The sequence below is a fragment of the Arachis stenosperma genome, chromosome 2 (assembly GCF_014773155.1).
Source record: "Arachis stenosperma cultivar V10309 chromosome 2, arast.V10309.gnm1.PFL2, whole genome shotgun sequence".
In the NCBI taxonomy this organism is placed as follows: Eukaryota; Viridiplantae; Streptophyta; class Magnoliopsida; order Fabales; family Fabaceae; genus Arachis; species Arachis stenosperma.
The window spans coordinates 5,519,935-5,544,888 of NC_080378.1; the positions used below are offsets into that span (position 1 = coordinate 5,519,935).

The following is a 24,954-nucleotide window of genomic DNA, read 5'->3' on the forward strand; positions in this document are numbered from 1 at the left end:
AAAATATATATAAAAAAAAAGTTATATTTGGAGTGATATTATAAAAAATAAAAATAGAAATTTTTTATATAATATAATAAAATACATAATATAATAATAGTCATATTATATTATGAAATATTGAAATTGACCGTTTATAGTTTCTATTTCTAGTTGCCCCTAGTTCCAACTACATGAAACATGTGCCTTTTGTCTTTTAATTTGTGATACATGGCATTGCCAAATGTGTTGTTGTGTGGGACCATGACATATGAATTACCAATCTTAGTCAACAAAGTGTCGCAATTTTCAACATCTAATCTAAATCTCAAGTTTCTCTTATCTTCTGTACTATTTGGAGTTTCCCATTTCCTCTGAGATTCTCATCTTGTTTTTGTTTCTCCTGTGTCCCCTCCACCTGTTTGATCAAAGTCCTCTCAAAACTGAAACTAGGGATGCTGAGTATGGCTTCCACACTTAGCCTCTTGAAATTTTCAGTTCTTCCCAAAAATCCACACCAATTATTTCCAACCCCAAAAGTTCACCAACTTCCCTCATCAATCTCAGCAAGATTGAACACCCCAAAAGATCCTCCAAAGTCAACACAATTTCTAGAACAACATAGCATCAGCAATGCTCTCAAAACTGTTCCACTTACACTCACAGCACTCACATTCCCATTCTTGTTGGAACAAAAGGCAAGGAATAAGGATCTGCCCTTCAATTCTTGTTTCTGTATGCATAATGATCCAATTTAGGTTAGTCACTATAGTTGTTGATCTTTGTTTTCTGATGGGGTGTTTCTATTTTGACAAGGATGCTGCACTTGCTGTTGATGGAGAATTTGGGATATTGGAAGGAAGAACATTTGCTCTGATACACCCTATTGTGATGATTTCTTTGTTCTTCTTTACATTGTGGACAGGATATTTGGGGTGGCAGTGGCGGCGCGTGAGGACTATTCAGGAAGAGATCAATGAGCTCAAGAAACAAGTGAAGTCTACACCTGTTACACCAGAAGGGAAACCAGTGGAAGGAGCAGAAGCACCATCATCATCTGTTGAACTCAAAATCCAGCAACTCACTGAGGTGATAACTTTGCACAATTTTTTTTAATGCTATTATTCTGTTGTGTTCTGAATTTCATTTTGGTATGCTACTATGATTGTTTAGACTGAAAATGCAAAGAGTCAATTTGACGAGGATTTGGAACAATTTATGGTCTATGTCATGGCACTATAGTGTTATTTAATCCACATAACCTAACTCATCTTGTAGGAAAAGATTTAGTTGTCAATGCTGGTGTTACAAGGAGATATACACTAACTTAACTTACAACAACATAATCTCAGGTTTCACAGCAAATTCCTGAAGTTAGGGACAATATTATCTATGCTTACAATTTTAGGGACTTAAACGGGTTCATTTGATGTACTAACATATTTTTCCAAATTTTGGGGTGTACCTTGTCTTATCTATCATTAGCCGAAAACATGAACACTTGTTGATCTTTGTGCAAGGTTTAAGATCTTGCATTGTTTCATTAGTTACATCATGTTGGGTTGAAACTATAACAAATGTAAACCTTGATTTACTCCTACGTTACTGAATACTTGATTTTGGCATATGGTCATCACCTAACTTATTGGCTTGATTTTCAAATTCAGGAAAGGAAAGAGCTGCTTAAAGGCTCCTATAGGGATAGGCACTACAATGCAGGATCCATACTCTTAGGATTTGGGGTGCTTGAGGCTGTTGGTGGAGGGTTAAACACATGGATTAGGACGGGAAAGCTATTTCCAGGTCCACATCTGTTTGCAGGAACAGGTAAAGTCTTAAATTTACATTTGATTATGGAAAAATTAAGAGGATGAAGATCACAAGAAAATTCAATTTTTTTATGTGTGTCACTTTTTCAGTTCTCTAAACATATTGATTAACTATGTACTTCACTTTGATCTTATAAAAATGATTCATTTAAGTCCTTAGACTCTTCAATAGCAGCATTTTGGTCGGTGTAGCTGCACTGCATCGACCATTTTAGTTCCGCCATTACAAGTCTGCTGACTGCTAACATGTCACGTGTTTTGACCATATGGTATATCATGTGGCTTGATACATTAGCAGATTTGTAATGGGGGGACCAAATTAACTGAAGGAGTCCAATCTCAAAGATCAAAATGCTGGTGTTGAAATGAATCATGCTTACAAAGTAAAGATTTACTATAAAGTATAAACACTTAGCAAGTATGTGAAAATAAATCTTTTAGAGAAGTATAACATTCTACGATATTATTATTTTGGTGTGAAAAATGATTATGCTGCATTCTTTTGTCCACCAGCCATCACAGTATTATGGGCACTATCAGCAGCACTAGTTCCATCAATGCAGAAAGGGAGTGAATTGGCCAGAAGTCTTCACATTACATTCAATACATTAAATGTTCTTCTATTTATATCTCAACTTCCTACTGGTTTTGAGATCTTAATGAAAGTGTTTGAGTTCACACAATGGCCTTGAATGTAAGATTCTTATGTGAAAAAATAAAAAAATCATACTCTTTTCATTCTTCACTATTTGTCATTGTGACATTGAATCCTGACTTATTGATTCAAGCATGTACCAAAAAATAACAATGACAGATAAAAAGAAAGGGAGAGAAGCATTTGCTTTCCTTTTAGCTCTCTTTCATGGAAACATCAAATAATAAGAATTTTTCTAATATATGTAAAATGTGTTCCATGAAAGTGATGTGATAATAGGGATTGTAATTTGCAAGTTGAAGACTAGTTCCCTTCATATTTAGGTATTTTAATTTTTTTAAGTCTCTTATATATAAACTTTTTTATTTAATCAAATAGTGATAGAATAATTATTTTTAATGTATTTATTTGAAACTTATCATCTTATAAACAATTTTATTTTTCGTTTTACTAATGTTTTGTATCATAATTCAAGTTTATTTAAAAGTATTTAAAATACAGGCCAAAAGTTTAAATTTCTAATGGATAGTAAAATGAAAATAGAAAAAGTTGAAAGCTTTGAGTTCTGGGGGGTGATGTTTACATAATTGATGTCTGTCATTATTGCATCATTTTGAAGCCATATTTATTTTTGAGATCACTAAAACAAATATCTAAAATTTGTCCATATATCTAAAATTTATTAGCATATGCTTTTCTTAATTTTTTTCCCATAAGTGTCTATGACAAGGGTGGCAACATATACTCTACCCAGGGATATCCAACCCAATTCGCAGTAGGTAGAGTAGGATGTGGGTAGGGTAGGGTGCTGGTAGGATTCTCATGCGGGTTAGGTAGGGTGCGAATTGAGTTTCAACTCCACCCGACCAACCTACACTCTATATATGTATATGTTATATTCTTATATAAAAATATGTTTATTGAACCAAAAACTTCTCACTAAATACAAAAGATCCTTAGTCATTAAAAGAAGATCATTAATTGATAATTTAATATCTTTTTCTAACATAAAAGTCAATTCTATTTTAAATTATCATCAAGTTATATAATAATGTTGCATCTTTTTTTGTAACTCGCAGGTAAGGTCGGATACCGGCGAATTAAGAACGGGTAGGGTTAGGATTGGGATATTCTCAACCCGCGGATAAGGTATGGTTGGGTTTATATAAAAATCTCAACCCGCAAATAGGGTTAGAGTTGACTCCAAACTCTACCCTACCTTACCCTACCCATTGCCACCCCTAAACACTATCAATCGACTACAATTAATTCACTCTAAAAATAAAACTTGTCTTATTTTTGTTTTGTTTTGTAATAGACCTGTTTTTTAATTAGTTGGTTAGAGTTGGCTTTATTCTTAGTTGATTTTCTAGCGGAACCAAAAACAATAACAATGACAGTTAAAATTCAATGGGAGTAATTTGTTAATGGAGATATGTATATTTATAAAATAATAAAATAAAAAATTAATTTCTTTTGCATTAACAATTTTTATAATATACTAATCCCACTAAAAAAATGGTAATTAATGTTTCAAAAATGTTATTTTCATATAAAAAAAATTAACCACTAAATTAATTACTATATATTTGTATATAAATATATGTATAATTTAATTTATTTTTAATATATATTTTATATTACTAATTAATTTTGGTGATTGATTTTAATATATAACTTTCATGGTTGTGAATGTTTCATTTGTTTCTTTATCATTATATTGTCCTAACTTTTGATGATCCTGTTCCACAATTTTTTCTTTGTCACCTTCAATTGAACGCGCATTGTTGTTAGCCAATACCCAAACCAAACATTAGCATATCCTTTTATTCTGATTCCATTTGCATGTAAATGTATGGTACATAAATAATTTGATTTCTAGAAATTGTTATAGCTATGATCAATTATGATATCATCAAAATCCACATCTTAAAGTCAACAAATTATAACTCAAATGGATAATCTCCTTATACTCACTTAAAAATTGTGGATTCGAGTCTCTTTATCTTAAAAAAAGAGTCCACCTCTCAAAAGTCTTATACTCCGAAATTTAATATAAAAAAAAGGAATTTGTAGAATGATGGACACATGCAAAATTTCATGGCAACTTTAATGAACGAAATCTTGGCCATGGTACAAATTCTTCAATCTCCCAAAATGAAAATTTTCAAGCTTCACCACTTACCATTGACTTTTTATTATGTGTTTATTATATAATTGTCTAGAATATATGTCATGTATGGAAAAGGTTAATGGAAGCCGCAATCTCTTCATAGAAGATTAACGAAAGGCTTCACAAAAATGTCAAAAAATGGAACAAATTACAATCATCTATGATCTCGTCTGAACATTACTTTTGTTTTTTACTTTGTATACTAGAATAAGGAATAAATACTAATAATTTATATAGTGAGACCATTTTTGACGAACACAAATTAAAGACTACTTTGCATTACCATGACTCTATATATATATACCCTTTTGTAATATTTTAGAGTAAATTTAGTTTTATTATTTAATTACTAGTACTTTTAAATTTTAAAGGTAAAACCTTAAAAAAATTATGTTAATCTACATTTTAATGTGATTTTACTTATCAAATCATGATTTGGACAAAGAGAAAAAAAAAAAGCTTTGATTAATTGAATAAAACCTAAAGGGGTTCTCTGGTGCCAAAAAAATTTTCTGTTGAATTTGTCAAAAATAATATTAAAGTGTAAAGTGAGATCCACTCCTTTATTTTTAAGTCCTATAGCTAAATTTTAGGTACGGCAAAAGAGACCAAAACTATAACTTGCAAAATGCAAACTATATATATAAATCTATGTCTTCATCATAGTACTATCTTTTTTTAAATTGAAGGTATATTTATGGCTATTTTTTGTGTAGCATTGTCAAGAAATCTCTAGCATATGTTAGCATCTTGAAAAGGAAGTAATTGAAGGGAAAGGAGCTACACTGATACACAAGTGTGACAAACTGAGGTAATAAATTAAAGTGTATGAATCCAGCTTTTGGAACAAATACTTGAATCTTATTAATTGGCAACCATGATTAAGATTCTTAGTTAGTATAAAAATATTATAGCATAAGGAGCCGCATCAAGCACAGTGACTACAAGTACAAAATAATTTGTATCCACATTTTCGATTTAGTTTAAAAAAATGGAGTTAATTTAGTGTTGAAGATTAGAAGAAGAAAAAATAAATACAAATAAGAATTTTTATTTGCAATTTGACAACTAAAATATGATTATTTTAAGAAACATTTATTTAAATGACAAATTTGAAGAATGTCAACTGACTAATGTTTTCTTTTAACCTAAATTTAAAGAATGTCAATCACTTGAACATGAACGGTTGAAGTTAGTTACCAATTGGTTCGATTTATGTCAAAAAAAGATAGATGCTACCAATTTTCATCAATTGCCAAACCAGAACTTACCACATTATCACATGACTGTATTTGATTTTTTTTTTTTTAGAAACAAAAAACACCAACAAAGGAAAAAGTTAATGGTTACAAATTGCTCAAAATATAAATTATTAGTATTAATTTGATGAGCTTTGTGGCAACATTTTTTCCTTTTCAATTAACATGTCATTACTTCAAGTTCAATAATGGATTCAAATAAAATATTTCCAGAGAATTTCTTTTATGACATATTGGAAACAAAACAGTTATAAAAAATTTGAGTAATACTAGAAAGACAATAATCTAAAATTATTTTATTTAATTTAACATTTATAAATATATGCATATAATATTTAAAATTATATTCCTATTACATCTAATATTATGCATTTATTTTAAAGATAATTAATGAATGTAAAATAAAGTAACTTTCCGCTGATTTGGGCTAATTTTTATTGTTTTTCAAATATTTCTGTTAAAAAATACTAAAAATTGAAAATAATTAATGTAGGTTTTTCAAACAAGTATAACTTGTCAAATCGTTTAACGGTTTTCAAATATTAATTTCACATTAAAATAACTGTACGAGAGTCTTCATCTTAATTTATTTTATGTATCTATTTATATTTGAAATTATCAACAAATATAAATCATTACAATAGAATATGATCAATGTAGTATACCAGAAATCAAGCACAAATTGTTGGCTATACAAAAGGAACACTCTTGTATCATAAAGAGGTGTAAAAGAGAAATGATGAATCTGATGCTCACTCCAACTTTCTTCTAACATGTTTTCACATTGTCTAATCACAAGTCTCTTTCTTTTGGTTTCACTGTATTTCCATTGGTACAGTATATTAAGGTTTCTCCTATAAATAACATTGCATTACTAACATATTTTTTGTGCTCAATTCAATTCTAAACCTTACATTGCTTACAAGCCTTATAGTATATCTATAAACTACACCATTGCATTAATCATCACATAACTTTTGTGTTCACTTCAAAGCATAATCCTCATTTACACAAACGTTGCTGTTCTAATTAAGCCTGGATCACATCTCAAAATCAATGGCTAACCCTCCGCCAGTTCGTCCATGGTCCCGGTTGGCCTCATTGGGCCCAACGCCATCGAAACCATCACCTCAGACTCAACCATCTCAACAACAAACTCCAACATCAAGGTTTAAGTTTATTCTAGGTGCTGCTGGCAGAACATCATCGGCACCTTCATCTCCAGAACATAAAGTTCCTTCTCCTCCTAATTCTACTTCAATGCCGAATTCGCTGATTCCTAAACCATCACAATCACCAAAAAATTCCACAACAGAGAACAATGCTTATGCCAATTCCACAGAATCTCCACAGGGAACAACACCATCTGTTCAGTCCTATTTGAAGGTTAACACTGAGGTTCAGCCTACTAAGACAGCATTGCAATCAGAGCCAAAAACATTGATGTTAGTTCAGAGAGAATCAGGTGAAAAGCAGAGAGAAACTGCTGAAGCCAAAGAGAAAGGTATCTTTCACAACAAGAAGCTCTCAGATTCTGAGAACAATGGAAGCATAAGGGTCATAACAATTTCTGGTGAGAATAGAGGAGCTTACATGGAGATAATCCAATCTTCTTCAAAGAAGAAACCAAACTTTCTTCATCACAAGAAGGGGAACTCCGAATCATCAGAGAATTATTCTGCAGATGGAAAGAACATGAACAAGAATAATCAGAGTGAAAGAACAACAAAATACTGCTCGAATTCATCAAGAATGAGTAGTGCATTCTACATAAACAGCAATGTGCAGTGTGTGAACAACTCACTTCTCTATGAAAGCTCTTGCACTTGCAATGATCCTGGAGTGCAACTTACTCTCTCAGCAAGGAAACCACAGTGAAGCATTTCATCAAACAGAACACGTGCATGGCAAGAACAAGAACAATTAAGTTGAATATGGTTGTTGAAGTTTGCTAATTCTAATTCTCCCATGTTTCAGGCATATTTATGGTACTATATTATGGTGTGTGTTGTACTATGTTTGAGAAAAATAAATAAGAGTTGTCATAAAAGGGAATTGGTTCCACTAGGTCCATGCTACACTTTCTGTATGGATTGAAGGTTGAAGATTCACCATTATTGCCTGAAAGGGTCTAGTCTAGTAGTCTAGTATGCATTTTGTTTGTTGTTTACTTATTTGATGCTAAAGACACGCCCTAAATTTCTAGACACACATTTTTTTTGTAATTGATGAACAAAAACATATTTTTTCCTCGTAGATCAAACTATGCATAGTTAATTAGTTATGACACGGTACATGACATACTCATATACAAATTTAAAATTTTTATAAGATATGAGAATAAGATATATATATATATAAAATTATAATTTTTTTAAATAAATTGTAATAATATTTTTATATTTTATTAATATTAAATATTAATTATCAATGACTGTCATATCTAAAATGTGTCTAACGCTTGACACAGTAAATAAAAAAATGTGCATATTTCATACGTACTTAGCATCATCTTAAAATGGTTCTTATTTCTTAATTAATAGGGTACATTCTTCGGGTTTATATACATGATGTAATGTTAAGAAACAATGGATACATTTATTGAGTCACTTTTCCAACCCTTTCAGTTCAATATTTGAATAAATCAAATTTTTGGTTTCCATAGTTTTTACCCTATATCAAACGTTACATGAATTCACTAAATAATAGCTAAAATGTATATTAACAAATTAAAATCAATTTTAATTTTTCTATTAGTTGAAAATAAAAATGAACAAATAAATAGATATTACTAGAATTTGTATTTTTATATATATTTTATGCTAAATAATAGATAATTAAATTTACATTTTTATATATATTTTATATTAATAATTAATTTTGATGACTAATTTTAATAAGTAGTTAGCATGATATCTTAGATTCTTACACGTAGAATATTAGAGCAGCCAAACGACGAAACAACCACCATGATATATTGACATCAATCATGTAGAATATTAGTTAGAAACTCAGGTGTTATTTTATTTTAAGTTAAGCTGATAACGAAGAGTCGTTAGATAGTTAACAACCTCATATAAAGTTGATTGCACTTAAATTTTCACCATAACATTAATATAATATAAAATAAAAATATTCGGACGACATCACATGATCAGGGACGAATCCAGAAATGATATTATATGGGGGCAATAACACATATAATATTAAAATATTATGTAAAAAATTATATAATATAAGATGTATAATGTATTACAAAAATATATCGACAGAGAATATATTTTAAAATAAAAAAATATGTGTATACTTTTTACTAACGAAGTGGTCGATTCTTCGTATCATAAAATTCACCGATAATAGAATTTGTGTAAAATTTTTCAGTAATTTTCTTTTCAATATAATTAAAAGACAATTAGCAAAAAATTTATCTTTTATTTTATTTCTAAATTATTTTTTACAATATTCATAGTTGAAAAAGATATCTTAATTGTAGCAGTTGAAACTAAGAGAATTAATGAATAAAAAAAGACAAAAAAAAAGAATTCACTTTATCAGATTTAAAAATTTTTATTTAATTAAAAAATATTAGTGTTCATACCCTGGCCCAATGCTAAGGGCCCAGGTCCAACCAAAAGGCCTGATCCAATAGGTTAAGCCTAGCGAAGCACCGACTTCCACTTAAGAAGTCGGTGCCAACCACGACTTAGTATGAAGAAGTCGGTTATGAGATTAGCTGGCAGATAAACACTCATTCAAATGAGTAACCGCCCCGAAAATCTCTCTAACCACTTCATAAAGCCATATCTTAACCTCCCCAAGATAATGGGACGGTTAACACCCTAAAGATACGGCACTACACCAACGGTGGTTATTGGCTCACCACTATAAGTACACTGACACCAATCAGGTATTTCTAAGTTCCAATACTCTCTAGACCTGCTCACGCTCTTGCTAACTTAGGCATCGGAGTGTCTTTGCAGGTACCACCCCCCATTCACTCACGCGCGCAAGTCGGACGGAGCCTCCCGAGTTGCAGATACGTCCGGAGTTCTCCTCCTTCATACGCTTGGGCCGTCAAACGTCATCCGTTGCATTTATCTCCGGTTACCCACCGTAACATTGGCGCCGTTGCCGGGGACCCGAGAGATCATCCATCGATGGCGGATAGATCCCACGAGGAAGTACATGCGGAAACGGATTCAGAAGAAGAGAATCTGAACGCAGGTAACGACAATGTGGATGTGACCCTCCACCAGGAAGTTAATGATCAAAATAGAGAGGGCACCTCCGGAGTAAAAAACCCGAAGGCAAACCCCTCAGACGAGCGAGAATCGGGAAAAGGTGGACCATCCCACGTAACTGAATTAATGGGGTTAGTCCACAGTCGCTTAGAACAATTGGAGCAAGAGCGGGAGAAGCAGAAAGAAACTGAAAGGTACCTCAAAGAGGAGATGGAACGGCGAAAAGAGTTAGAAAGAAAACTCTTACAGCTAGAGTCCTCCCTCAAGGGTCACAACTCTCGCGACGACCAAGAAGATCAATTCCCGGGCGGGGAAGATCCTTTCAGCGAGGACATAATGAGGGCAAAAGTTCCTAGAAACTTTAAAAGCCCCGATATGGACCTCTATGATGGGACCACAGATCCAAAGCATCATCTAAGCAACTTCAAAAGTCGGATGTATCTAGCTGATGCCTCCGACGCTACGAGATGTAAAGCTTTCCCGACCACTTTATCGAAAGCGGCAATGAAGTGGTTCGATAGCCTCCCACCAAGATCAATCACCAGCTTTGAAGACCTCTCAAGGAAGTTTTTGATGAGGTTTTCAATTCAGAAAGATAAGGTAAAACATGCACCGAGCCTCCTGGGAGTAAAACAGGAGGTCGGAGAGTCTTTGCGAGCCTATATGGAAAGGTTCAATAAGGCATGTTTGGAGATCCAAGACCTGCCCACAGAGGCAGTCATCATGGGGCTAGTCAATGGGCTCAGAGAAGGTCCCTTCTCACAGTCCATATCTAAAAGGCACCCCGTTTCTCTAAGCGATGTACAAGAAAGGGCCGAAAAGTACATCAACATGGAAGAGAATGCGAAATTAAGAGACCTGAGTTGGCGACCCGGACCCCCTTCCTCATCCAAGGAGAGGGAAAGGGAAGTCAAGAAGAAGGAAGAACTCAGTCTCGAGAGGCCCAGGAAATATCACTCTTATACTCCTCTAAAAACTTCTATAGTGGATGTATATAGAGAGATTTGCCACACCGAAAGGATGCCACCCCCAAGACCTATTAAAAATAAAAAAGGGGGAAGCCGCGGCGATTATTGCGAGTACCATAAAATATATGGTCACTCCACCAACGACTGTTACGACCTTAAAAATGTGATAGAAAAGCTGGCCAGAGAAGGTCGGCTTGATAGATATCTCATGGAAAGGTCGGACACCCATGGAAAAAGAAAGCGAGATGATATGGATAGAAGGGATCCACCACCGCAGACTCCAGAGAGACATATTCATATGATCTCAGGAGGATTTGCGGGAGGGGGCCTCACTAAATCCTCTCGCAAAAGACATCTCAAAAGAGTCTACCAAGTCGAGGAAGAGACACCCGACTTCCCCACTATCTCATTCACAAAAGAAGATGGGCAAGGGATAATCCCCGGGCATGATGATCCCGTGGTGATAACTATGATCCTAGCCAATGCCCATCTCCACAGAACCCTAGTAGACCAAGGAAGCTCGGCGGACATCCTTTTCAAGCCCGCCTTCGACAAGCTAGGGTTAGATGAAAAAGAATTGAGAGCCTACCCCGACACCCTATACGGATTAGGGGATACGCCAATAAAGCCGCTGGGATTCTTACCCCTTCACACCACTTTTGGAAAGGGGGAAAAATCAAGGACTCTGAGCATAGACTTTATAGTCATCGATGAAGGGTCAGCCTACAACGCCTTAATCGGCAGGACTACCCTTAATCGCCTTGGAACAGTGGTATCTACTCCCCACCTTTGCATGAAATTCCCAACCCCAGGAGGAATAGCAACGGTAAAGGGAGACCAAAAATTGGCAAGAAAATGCTACAATGAAAGCCTAAACCTGAGAGGAAAGGGCAAAGAAGTCCACACCATAGAGCTCGGCGGCACAAGGGCCAGAGAAGAGCTGCGACCCCAACCGGGAGGAAAAACCGAGGAGATACAAGTCGGAGAGGAGGAAGGAAAAAACACTTACATAGGAGCCAACCTAGGAGAAACCCTAAAACAAAGGTTGGGTGAACTCCTGAGAGCTAATTCTGACCTCTTCGCATGGAAAGCCTCCGACATGCCCGGGATTGATCCCGAGCTCATGTCCCACAAACTCTCGGTTTACCCAGGATCCCGACCTGTACAACAAAGAAGGCGCAAGCTCGGCCCGGAACGAACCCTAATAGTGGAAGAACAAGTACAGGCCCTCTGGGAAGCCGGCTTCATCAGAGAGGTCAAATATCCAACATGGCTAGCCAATGTAGTGCTAGTCAAAAAACAGAATGGTAAATGGAGAATGTGCGTCGACTATACCGACTTGAATAAGGCATGTCCTAAGGACCCTTACCCCCTACCAAGTATTGACACCCTGGTGGACGCCAGCTCGGGGCATCAATACCTATCATTCATGGATGCATACTCGGGGTACAACCAAATCCCGATGTATGAACCAGACCAGGAGAAAACATCTTTCATCACGCCAAGAGCCAATTATTGCTACGTGGTCATGCCATTCGGACTAAAGAATGCAGGAGCCACATATCAAAGGCTGATGAATAAAGTGTTTTCCCCCCATCTAGGGAGCCTAATGGAAGTATACGTCGACGACATGTTAGTAAAAACCAAACAAGAAGCCGACCTCTTATCCGACCTCTCACAAGTCTTCAACACTATAAGGTCGCATGGGATGAGACTAAATCCCGCGAAATGCGCCTTCGCGGTGGAGGCAGAAAAATTTCTAGGGTTTATGCTAACACAAAGAGGGTTTGAGGCCAATCCCGACAAATGCAGAGCCATCTTAGAAATGAAAAGCCCGACTTGTTTGAGAGAGGTTCAACAGCTCAATGGCAGACTTGCAGCCCTCTCCAGATTTTTGGCAGGCTCGGCACTAAAATCCCTTCCACTATTTTCCTTATTAAGGAAGGGATGCCAGTTCAAATGGACTTCGGAATGCGAGGAGGCGTTCCAAGAGTTCAAAAAGTTCTTAAGCCAACCTCCTATCTTGACCCGACCAATACCGGGAAAAGACCTCGTCCTATACCTATCCGTAGCAAACAAGGCTGTCTCGTCAGCCCTGATAAGAGAAGACAAGGTCGGACAACACCCGATCTACTTCATCAGTAAGGTCCTGCAAGGCCCTGAACTAAGGTACCACAAACTAGAGAAGTTTGCCTACTCCTTAGTGATAGCCTCACGAAGGTTACGACCTTACTTTCAGGCTCACACAATAAGAGTCCGCACAAACCAACCCATGAAGCAAATCCTCCAAAAGACGGATGTTGCAGGAAGAATGGTTCAGTGGGCGATAGAGCTCTCCGAGTTTGATTTGAGATATGAAACTCGGACAGCAATTAAAGCCCAATGCCTCGCCGACTTCGTTGCAGAATATGCAGGAGAACAAGAGGAAAAGCCGACTACATGGGAACTCTATGTAGACGGATCCTCCAACAAAACAGGGAGCGGCGCAGGCATAATATTGGTAGATGAAAAAGGAACCCAAATAGAGGTCTCCTTAAAATTTGAATTTTCAGCTTCAAACAATCAGGCAGAATATGAAGCCTTGATTGCCGGATTAAAGTTAGCAGAGGAAGTTGGTGCTACAAAGGTGACGATCTACAGCGACTCACAGGTGGTGACCTCCCAAATAAGCGGAGAATATCAGGCAAAAGACCCTAATATGAAGAGGTACTTGGAAAAAACCCTGGAGCATCTTGGACGCTTTGCAGAAACTGAGGTCAAACACATAACTCGGGATCTAAATAGCAGAGCGGATGCCCTATCCAAGTTAGCAAGTACCAAACCAGGAGGGAACAACAGAAGCCTGATTCAAGAAACCCTTCAAGAACCCTCGGTAGCAAAAACAGAAGATAAACAAGAGACCCTTGAGGTAGTCGGTTTAAACCTCGGATGGATGAATCCCTTAGTCGAATACCTGAAATTCGACATCCTCCCTAAAGAGGAAAAGAAGCTAAAAAGATCCGAAGGAAAGCACAACACTATACTTTGGTGAGAAATGTCCTTTACAGAAGAGGGATATCAACGCCATTACTAAAGTGCGTACCGACCTCAAGAACCACCGAGGTGTTAGAGGAGGTGCATAGTGGGATCTGCGGAAACCATCTAGGAGCAAGGTCACTCGCCAGGAAAGTAATCCGAGCAGGATTCTATTGGCCGACCTTGCAAAGAGATGCCACAGACTTTGTGAAAAAGTGCCAGCCATGTCAGATGCATGCAAATTTCCACGTAGCTCCACCAGAAGAGCTCATCAGTATCACTTCTCCCTGGCCCTTCGCAAAATGGGGAATGGATTTGTTAGGTCATTTTCCCCAAGCACTAGGACAAGTTAAATACTTGATCGTGGGAATAGACTACTTCACAAAGTGAATAGAAGCAGAACCATTAGCTACTATCACCGCCCAAAGAAGTCGCAGATTCCTCTACAAAAACATCATCACAAGGTATGGGATACCTTATTCCATCACCACAGACAACGGTACTCAATTTACCGACGCTACCTTCAGAGGAGGTAGCCAGTCTGAAAATCAAGCATCAATTCACCTCGGTTGAACACCCACAAGCCAATGGGCAAGCCGAGGCAGCTAACAAGGTCATACTAGCAGGACTCAAGAAGAGACTCCAGGAAGCAAAGGGAGCTTGGGCAGAAGAGCTCCCTCAAGTATTATGGGCTTATAGGACAACTCCTCAATCCGCCACAGGAGAAACCCCCTTCCGACTAGTCTATGGCGTAGAAGCCATGATTCCAATAGAAATCAATGAGCAAAGCCCAAGGGTAATTCTCCACGACGAGGTCGGTAATATACGAGGACACAAAGAAGAGCTCGACCTGCTCCCCGAAGTCCGAGAAAGTGCCCAGATAAGAGAAGCTGCGCTAAAGCAAAGGATGACTACAAGGTACAACAAGAAAGTCATTCGAAGAACATTTGCTACAGATGACTTGATCCTAATCAGAAACGACATTGGAGTCAACAAATCAGGGGAAGGAAAGCTCGCCGCAAATTGGAAGGGGCCATACAAAATCAAGGAAGTGTTAGGGAAAGGTTATTATAAAATAACCGACCTGAATAGCACTGAGCTACCAAGGTCGTGGCATGCTTGTAATTTAAAAAGGTATTATAGTTAAAAGCGAACTCTACTCCCTGATGTACTCTTTTCCCAACTTCATGATTTTTTCCCAAAAGGGTTTTTTCTGGAGAAGGGTTTTTAACGAGGCATCATAGTAGAGACTAAGGGAACAGACTATCAAAACCCTTAGTAGCGAAAGAAGGTACCTCCCCAATCAATAAAGATCTTTTTCATTTATAATATCTCTTACAATATCCTCCTTTATTTTTCTAAGTCTTTCTACGAAACGCGCCGACTTAAGCTCGACAAAACGTGAAAATCCCATGAATCGACCTAGATGGTCGTCAGGATAAAACGACGAGGTACAAGTCGGTGTAAAGAGGTTATAGGAGTTGATCGTAAAAACTCGGGAACCAACCCGACTCATAAGTCGGAACGAGACCCGAGTATGAAAACTTGGAAACACCTCGATCCATAGATCGGAGTGTAGAACCAAGTAGAAGAAAAACGCATCGCAAAAATAACCTAAGTCATGAGAACTCGCTAAAACAAAAGTTGAGTATGAGGAATAACAAAAAGAGATAGGAAAACCTAAGGAGAAGTTTCAAGGACGCCTCGAAAGTCCTCAACGAAAAACAAACAATCCAAAAAGAAAGGTTTTCAAGAAAAAGCTAAGGGGAATTCAGGAAAATCAGAAAAGCATACACGCAAAAGGTAACTTAAAACCCTTATCCAAAAAAGGGGCATTCACCTTTGTTTAAAAAGCCCTTATCCAAAAAAGGGCACCGAGCAGAATATTTTGTTTACGGCCTTAAAAGGCCAAAAATTGTTCACACAAACCAACAACAATGAATAAGTTTAAAAAAGGGGGACTCACAGGCCGAGCCCCATATAGCCATAAAGTTATTTTTTCAGAGGAATAGAGGAATCACCACCGCCAGGACCAGGAGGAGGAGCTGAAGAAGAAGGAGGAGGAACGGAGGACGAACTCGGAGGATCTCGAGGAGGAGACTCAATAATCCTCTGCCCCCGAGTCTTCAAATCTGACTCGGAAACAACCTCGGGGGCAGGAGGATAAACGATGGCGCCATCAATAACCACCTTGTCCTGATGTAGAGGAGAAAGATCCAAGTCGGGAGCGATAACTCTGACTTGTTCCAAGAAAATTCTCCAAGACTCCTCGGCACCATCGGCAATAGAATCCTCCAACTCGGTGTATGCGTTCCGAGAATTCAGCAAGTCCTTCCTCACGACCACAATATCCTGAAATAAACTGTGGTAGCTGTCTTGTGCCGTTTTCCTCAAATTCGCCTCCAAAGTACATTGAGCCCGCAGCTTACCCTCCTCCTCCTTCAGGTGATCCCTCTCCTTCCTCAACTTATCTCTCTCCTCCTTCAACTCCTTCTCATGTTTTTCAAAAAGAAGAAGCCTCCCCTCCAACTCCTCAACCTTCGAGGATGCCCCCAAAGAGCTGAGGGGAGTCTTCTAAAAAATGTCCAAAAGTTTGCCACAAACACCCGCTGTCCTAAAACTCTCCTCGGCCATGGTGGTAAGGTGGTTGCGAACAGAAACATCATCCATACTTATAAAAGGATAGATGTTCTTTCGGACGAATGCCAGAGCATCCGCCTTAACCCCACCATCAAAAGAAGAAGAGCCAGACTCTGAAGTCTTGCGCTTCTTCTTCTCTGGCTCGGAGAGAATTTGGGCAGAAGGGGGTGGTCGAGACAAACTTGAGGAAGAAATGACAATAGGTTGAGAGGGAGTCCCAGTATTTTTAGGAGGAGGAGGAAGAGGAGGAGGAGAGGTGATCGCCCTGGCACCCCCGGACCTAGCCCGGGACTTCGCCTTAGCCTCCTGGACCCTTTGGTAAGCCTCCTGAGCATTCTTCTTAGCCATATCTACAAGAAAAACAACCAACAGTTATAAGTCGGCAACATTCAAGTCGGTAGAAACAACTCGGAAATCAGGAATGCATGCACTACCTAATTGAGTTTGAACAAAGGTCGGCGTTCCTTGAAGGATTTTCCTAGTATCCAAGTATGGGGACCTCCCCCACGCTTCTCGGAAAAACCCCACAATGGCCGCTTCCACCTCGTCCAGGTCATCTGGACCATACTTTTCACAAAGGGAGGCCGGCAACCAATAAAGGGGAAAGCGAGGGGAGGAATGCTCATCCAGGAAAAAGGGGTGGTGACCCTCTACGGCTTGAACTTTGAAAAAGTAGTTTTTGAAATCATGAAAAGACTCGTCAAAAAGAGTGAAAATCCTCCGACCTTGTATGGCTCGGAAGGATACCCACTGCTGTTTGTTGTTTAGCCCACTAAAGGGCTTGGTCATATGGAAAAGAAAGAAGAAAATCCTCAAAGAGGTCGGAAAGTCCAGAGCGTGGCTAATAAACTGGTAGATCTTCAAAAAACCCCAAGAATTGGGGTGAAGTTGAGTAGGGGCAACTCTACAGTGGTGCAAAACAGATATTTCGAAATCTGAGAAAGGAAGAAAAACACCCAAACGGGTGATCATACATTCATACATAAAGAAAAAATGAGGGGCCGCCTCATTAACTCTCCCAAAACAGACCCGGTCTTCAGGACCCGGGATTGTCAGTTCATATTTTGGCTCGTCCTCCTCTGAAGTACAAAGCCGGTGATGAGTACGAAGATGGGTGATAAACTCAGCGTCGACCAGGGGTTCCTCCCCAAGGACGGTGTCATCAACCCACAAAGAAAGAACATCTACGGAAGCCATTTTTTATATAAAGAAAAGTGGCAGAAACCTACAAAAAGAAAAAAGAAAAAGAAAAATAAAAAAACACGGCCCCTAAAGAGGAGAGATACGAAGCCAGAATCTACAGGTCGACCTATCCACTCACAAAACAAAACATGCAAATGAAAAGCATGGCATGGAAAAAACAAAACTAACCTTTATCCGAAGAAAGAAAGGTTGGGAAGAACGGAAAGCTTCGAACACAAGAATGCAGCACGAGCAAAGCAAGAAAAAGTTTGAAAGATTGCAGAAACGGAAAAACGAAAGAGAGGGAAAGTATTTATAAATAGGATAAGGGGCATAATGGTAAAAACGAGGCAGTCATTAATGAGATTGCACCGTTACCAAAGCCCTCAATCCCTAAATGCTTCCCCAACGGACACGACGCTTGAATTGACGTAACTGTCAGAAACAAAAGGTCGCGAAAATCACGTCGGTTTCAAAACCTGTGAAAGTCGGCTACGAACCCGAGTTGAATACTTGAACCCAAGCCTTAAAGGGATCTTGGGCTCAAGTAGGGGCACTGTTCATACCCTGGCCCAATGCTAAGGGCCCAGGTCCAACCAAAAGGCCTGATCCAATAGGTTAAGCCTAGCGAAACACCGACTTCCACTTAAGAAGTCGGTGCCAACCACGACTTAGTATGAAGAAGTCGGTTATGAGATTAGCTGGCAGATAAACACTCATTCAAATGAGTAACCGCCCCGAAAATCTCTCTAACCACTTCATAAAGCCATATCTTAACCTCCCCAAGATAATGGGACGGTTAACACCCTAAAGATACGGCACTACACCAACGGTGGTTATTGGCTCACCACTATAAGTACACTGACACCAATCAGGTATTTCTAAGTTCCAATACTCTCTAGACCTGCTCACGCTCTTGCTAACTTAGGCATCGGAGTGTCTTTGCAGGTACCACCCCCCATTCACTCACGCGCGCAAGTCGGACGGAGCCTCCCGAGTTGCAGATACGTCCGGAGTTCTCCTCCTTCATACGCTTGGGCCGTCAAACGTCATCCGTTGCATTTATCTCCAGTTACCCACCGTAACAATTAGTAATAATATCTTTTTCAGATTTTTTTAATATTGTTATTTACTTTTTAGATATTAAAAATTATTAATATTTAAATTAGATTAGACTTTTATATACTAAATACTAAATAATTTTTTTAAAAAAATTACTTTTTAAATATTAAAAATTATTAATATTTAAATTAGATTAGACTTTTATTTATACTATACTAAATACTAAATAATTTTTTTAAAAAAATTAAATTCTACATAATAACTTATTACTATTGTCCGTCCCTGCACATGATGCCTATGTTGGCATAAATAACGAGTTTCCCTCAACAAATAAATGGACGATTAGTGACTAGTTTATTGTTTCCCACATTCAAGGTTCTCAAAAACCTTGTGCAATTGGTGCTCACATATATATATCGTTTGAATAAATCAAGTTTTTGGTTTATCTTTAGTTTTACCCTTATATCAAACATTACCCGAAAGCACTAGATAAAATGTACACCTATAGTTTTTTCTTAAAGAATTTATGTGGCAAGTATAGTAATATCAATATTTCATATATCATAATTTGACCTTAAAAGAATCATTTTCTATTTTTTAAGTTTTTTTATTTTTTAAGTTTATAAAAAATGCAAAAATAATATTTTTATTGTATTTTTTTACTTTAAAATTTTCTTCATATTGCAAATTTTTAAAACAAAAAATACTACAATTTTAAAAAATATTTTCTCAAATAAAAAATATCCTAATTTTCAACAAAGTTTCGTAATTTTTCTTTTCTTTTATATGGTGAAATATAGTCTAAGTTTATTTTATACTGAGCGAATTTATTTTTATATAATAGTAAATTATGATATGTGAGTTGAACTAATTTGAGTTAATTGAGCCCATCAACTAACTCGTTTTCTTAAATAATTATTGGAGTTTGAATTTCATATTATATATAAATAATAATGTTAGAGAAAAAATATCTAAAATTATTTTATATATATAATATAATATATATACTTGTATGAATAATATTATATATATATAATATTTATAATTATATATTTATTATATTTAATATTACATAATTATTTAAATAATAATTAATAAATATTAAATAAAATAATTTTAAATTATTTGACCTAATTTTTTATTATCTACCAAACATTATGGAATAGATATTCAACAACTCTTCTGCCACATATCCGATCCTTAAATAAAGGCCTTTCATATTGTTTTGTCCTTGAGTAAAAAATAACATATGTACGTGAATAAAGTATTATTTCACATATCACATGTACATATAATATATCCTTCTGAATTTGAAATCAAAGCACGCGGCCCTTAAAAAAAAATGAAGAGAAGCAGCAGCAGCAGCTAAAATAGCAAAAGTAATGTGATTAGTGCATGTGAAACCAACCTTAAAAGCTAAAGGGAAATCTAATTACTTTTTCTTAGGCCTTTTAATATTATGGATATTTATATCTAGTTTTAATATTACATTTAATTTGTCTCCTTTATACTGTTTAACAATATTACATATATATGTGGTCATAATAACAACCTTTTAGATTGTATAATATCGAAAAATGTTTACATGACTCTGTCAAAATATATTGGGAACTTCTTTATTTATCATCCAATTAGCAATTTAAACAATACCTTATATCATGTTGTACATCAACACATGTGTCTATTAATATGTAATTATTATCAATTTCTATTAGCAATTTCATCCCTTAATCTTGCAACTTTTGCGCCAATATATTTGTTAAGAAAAAGTATAGGAAAATAATGTTTAAATAGTTAATATTAGTTAATTGTCTCTTTATTGTAAAATTATTTTTTTAATTTTAATTGTTGGAGAATTTAAGATATAAAATTTGAAATTTAGAATTTAAAATTTAAAATTAAAAAAATTAACTGATATTAGTTGAAAAAACTAACTCCAAAATTGTTGTGTTATTTTAATAATTAACAAAATTATTTTTTTTTCATATAAAAAGTTTTAAAATAATATTAGAGAACCAATCTTATAATAGTCAATTTTAGTTAATATATAGCTATATGAGTTTTATTAAAGAATTAACTAAGAATGTAGTCAAGTAAAGTCAATTAGTTAAAAAACAGATTTATTATATAAAAAAAACTTTTTATTATCCTAATTTTTAAAATTTTAAAATTAAAAATTAAAAAAAATTAAATTAACTGATATTATAATTGATTTCTTAAACTTTTTTCTAACTATATAATGTTGATCGACTCCAAAGTCTTGAACCGGTAGAGTGCATGCATTCTCTATTGTAATTATTACTTTTAATTTATTAGTACTTTTAGGTTAGCAGGGAATAAAGCAATAACCCTAAAATATGAGTATTTTCACTATTTTGCATTCCATGGCTGTACTGTTCTGACTTCTGACCGCGCCACTAGTGTCTACTACGAACTAGGAAACACCAAATAAATGATTTGTTTATGGATGATGATGAACTTTCTAGTCCACTGTCCACACCACAAGTCCACAACTACAAAACAAAGGCATTATATTTTCAATTTATATGTATATAAAATATTAGAAAAAATATTTGGACCTATAATTATATATACAATTATACATAACATGATGCATGTTGGCATAAACTATACGAGTTTATGATTTTTTTTTTTTAACAAGAAAAGTTCGATACACTAAAGTGGAGCGATTCAACTAAACACAACACATACAAAGCAAGGATCACATAAACAATCAATCTATTGTTATTTCTGACATTCACGTTAACAACCACATAATTCATCACCACACCACTCCTTGTAATTTAGAAACGACCTCATAAAGAAACGATGGATTGATGACTTCTTTTATTCTGTTTCCCACATTCTTGGTTCTCAAAAACCGTGTGTTAAGTTGGTGCTCGCTTGACACAGATCTGATCTATCCAAATCCAAAATGGTTCAACCAAGATTGAAATCCAAAACTCTCACTAGTGGTTTAGCAACATTCTTATTGATCTTCTTGTTGTTGTGGCGGTGCGTGCTGTCGGATAACGAGTTAGTGGATCACGAAGCTGCTTATCTGAAGAAGCTTAGGAAGGCCATATCCCCTGCTCCCTCCAACTGGTTCACCGCCACCAACATGTGCGACTGGAGCCGTGTGATTTGCACCGACGGTGTCAACGGCCGCACCGTAGTTGACATCAACCTCAGCTCGATGTCTCTCAACGGAACACTCCCTTCCGGTCTCAACAACGCCTTACTCAACCTCAAAACTCTCGATCTCGGTAACAATTCTCTCACCGGCCCTCTGCCATCCTTTGCTGGCCTCTCTCTCCTCCAAGAGCTACATCTGGAATCCAACAACTTCACCTCCGTCCCTCATGGCTGCTTCCAAGGTCTAAAAAGTTTGCAGCAGTTCTCCTTCACTTCCAACACCAACCTCGAACCGTGGACATTTCCCCTCGATTTGGCTGACTCCATTGAGCTCCGAATTCTCGATCTCGGCGCTACAAACCTCGCTGGCTCCTTGCCAGATACATTTGATTCCTTCCCCGATTTGCAGATTCTTGAACTCTCTGATAACAACCTCACTAGCGTGTTGCCCAAGTCTCTTGCGAAACTACTCAAGCTACGATCGTTGTATCTCAACGACCAAAAGTTGTCGGGTAAAATTGAATTCCTTTCATCCATGACCCAGTTGAAATATGTGTGGCTTCAGGGGAACGCCTTCGAGGGTCCCATTCCTGACATGTCAAACTGCACCAACTTGGCAGAACTGTATCTTGACAACAATCGATTAACGGGTGCAGTTCCACCTTCTCTCATCAATCTCTCGTATTTGGAGGAGGTTTTCTTGGCCAACAACTCGCTGCAGGGTCCTGTGCCTGCGTTCAACAAGAATGTGGATACAATAATTCTTGAAGGAAATGGGTTCTGTTTAAACCATCCTGGCCCTTGTGATTACAGAGTCACCACTTTGCTACAAGTTGCTGAGGCATTTGGATATCCATTTCAGTTGGCGCGCACGTGGCGAGGGAACGATCCCTGTGACCGTTGGAGTTTCATCACGTGCGATATCCAAGGCAAGATCAGAACCGTCAATTTGACGAACCTGAATCTCACCGGAACCATCTCGCCGGCCTTTGGCAATTTAAGCGATTTGCGAGAACTGCATCTTAGTGGGAACAATTTAAGCGGATCAATACCTGAAAGTTTGACAACTCTGTCACAACTCAAGATTCTGGATGTCTCCAACAACAACTTATCCGGGATCATTCCCACATTCTCTTCTACCATCACGCTCAATACTACAAATAATCATGGTTTTGTTGATAGAAGTTCTCCACCCAAAGCAAGTCCTCCTCATCCATCTGCACTTCCTCCCAGTCCTACTAATAGAGCAAGGCCAACCGCATCTAGAACCACACCTATTTGGATTAAATTAGGTACGCTCTAATCTACGTACACCAACTACAATCTTGCATGCTAAAAATTAAAAAAATAATTCATGTAAACTAAAAGTTAATCATCATGTATTTGCATATATTTATATGTATTACTCTATTTGTAATTATTCTTCACGTCATTGCATATACGCAGGTGCTGGTGCTGCAGGTAGTGTTGTTGGAGTTATTGTAATCTTTGGAGTGATTGTTTTTAACCGTAAGAGGCGTTTAGGTTTAGTACAAAAGATAGTGTTAAGGAGAAAAAGAAAGCACGTTGATCAATATGTTGAAAATCTCATCAAAAGTTACAGTTCTTTGAGTCTTAAGCGATATACTTATAAAGAAGTAAAAAAAATGACAAAGTTGTTTAGTGAAAAATTAGGAGAAGGAGGATATGGCATTGTGTATAAAGCAAGTTTAGCTGATGGTCAACAGGTGGCAGTAAAAATACTGAAAGAGTCAAAGGGAAGTGTGGAAGAATTTATTGATGAGGTTTTTATCATTAGCAGAACATCTCATATGAACATTGTTTCACTTTTAGGATTTTGTTATGAGAAGAATAAACGAGCATTGGTTTATGAATTCATGCACAATGACTCTTTAGATAAGTTTACTTACAAAAAAGAGCCTTCTAATGGTCTTTATAATTTGGATTGGAACACCTTGTACCAAATCTCAATTGGCATTGCTCGAGGGTTAGAATATTTACATCAAGGATGTAATACAAAAATTTTACATCTTGATATTAAACCTCAAAATATCCTTTTAGATGAACATTTTCGCCCCAAGATTGCAGATTTTGGATTGGCTAAAATATGTAAGAAAGATCAAAGTATTGTATCTATATTAGGTACAAGAGGAACTCCAGGATACATTGCACCAGAAATTTTTAGTCGAACATATGGTGGAGTTTCTCACAAATCTGATGTATATAGTTATGGTATGTTGATTCTTGAAATTATTGGAGGAAGACATAACTACTATGAAAGTAAAGAATCACATACCAGTGAACTTTGCTTTCCAGATTGGATCTACAAAGATCTTGAGAAAGGAAATATTCCTACAAGGTGTTTGCTTGACAAAGAAGAAGAAAATGGCATGGTAATGAAAATGACTTTAGTAAGCTTATGGTGTATTCAACCAAATCCATTGGATAGGCCTTCTATGGGTAAAGTAATAGACATGTTAGAAGGATCACTTGAGTCAATACCATATCCTCCAAAACCAGCCTTATTTTCTCCTGAAAGACTTGTCTCACAATATTCAGATATATCTTATAGCAATGAACATGAGACAAGTTCAACAACAATAGAAGAAATTGACTTAGAGAAAGGGTTAATGTGACTTTGATGAAACTTCCAGTTCTTGTTAAGCATTATTGTGTAAGTTCTTTTCACAAACTTCAAATATATGCTAACAAAAATTTGGATCAACTATGTATTTATAATATAATTAAGTGAAATAGTTTCAATATATATGGTACAATGTGGTAGACACTATTTTATTTCTCCTCTTCATCCCAGT

The 24,954-nt window shown here is 36.6% G+C and overlaps 3 protein-coding genes across 4 annotated transcripts; all 3 read left to right on the forward strand.

Moving 5' to 3' along the window:
- Positions 1-287: 287 nt before the first annotated feature.
- Positions 288-3,760, forward strand: LOC130960691 (uncharacterized). 2 transcript variants are annotated; one of them, XM_057886136.1, is made up of 5 exons: positions 288-677; positions 796-1,068; positions 1,647-1,806; positions 2,322-2,502; positions 3,543-3,760. In XM_057886136.1, exons 1-4 carry the CDS (start codon positions 435-437, stop codon positions 2,498-2,500), a joined length of 855 nt encoding a protein of 284 aa, XP_057742119.1. In that variant the 5' UTR covers positions 288-434; the 3' UTR covers positions 2,501-2,502; positions 3,543-3,760. The 2 variants fall into 2 exon arrangements, with proteins under 2 accessions (XP_057742119.1, XP_057742118.1); XM_057886135.1 differs by lacking the exon at positions 3,543-3,760 and having other exon boundaries at positions 289-677; positions 2,322-2,932.
- A 3,191-nt stretch (positions 3,761-6,951) lies between these two features.
- Positions 6,952-7,773, forward strand: LOC130962432 (uncharacterized). The gene has a single exon (XM_057888650.1). The coding sequence runs from the start codon at positions 6,952-6,954 to the stop codon at positions 7,771-7,773; it is 822 nt and encodes a 273-aa protein (XP_057744633.1).
- A 2,279-nt stretch (positions 7,774-10,052) lies between these two features.
- Positions 10,053-24,877, forward strand: LOC130962433 (receptor-like kinase TMK4). Its single transcript, XM_057888651.1, has 3 exons — positions 10,053-10,330; positions 21,917-23,430; positions 23,585-24,877. Exons 1-3 carry the CDS (start codon positions 10,053-10,055, stop codon positions 24,772-24,774), a joined length of 2,982 nt encoding a protein of 993 aa, XP_057744634.1. The 3' UTR covers positions 24,775-24,877.
- Positions 24,878-24,954: the final 77 nt, after the last annotated feature.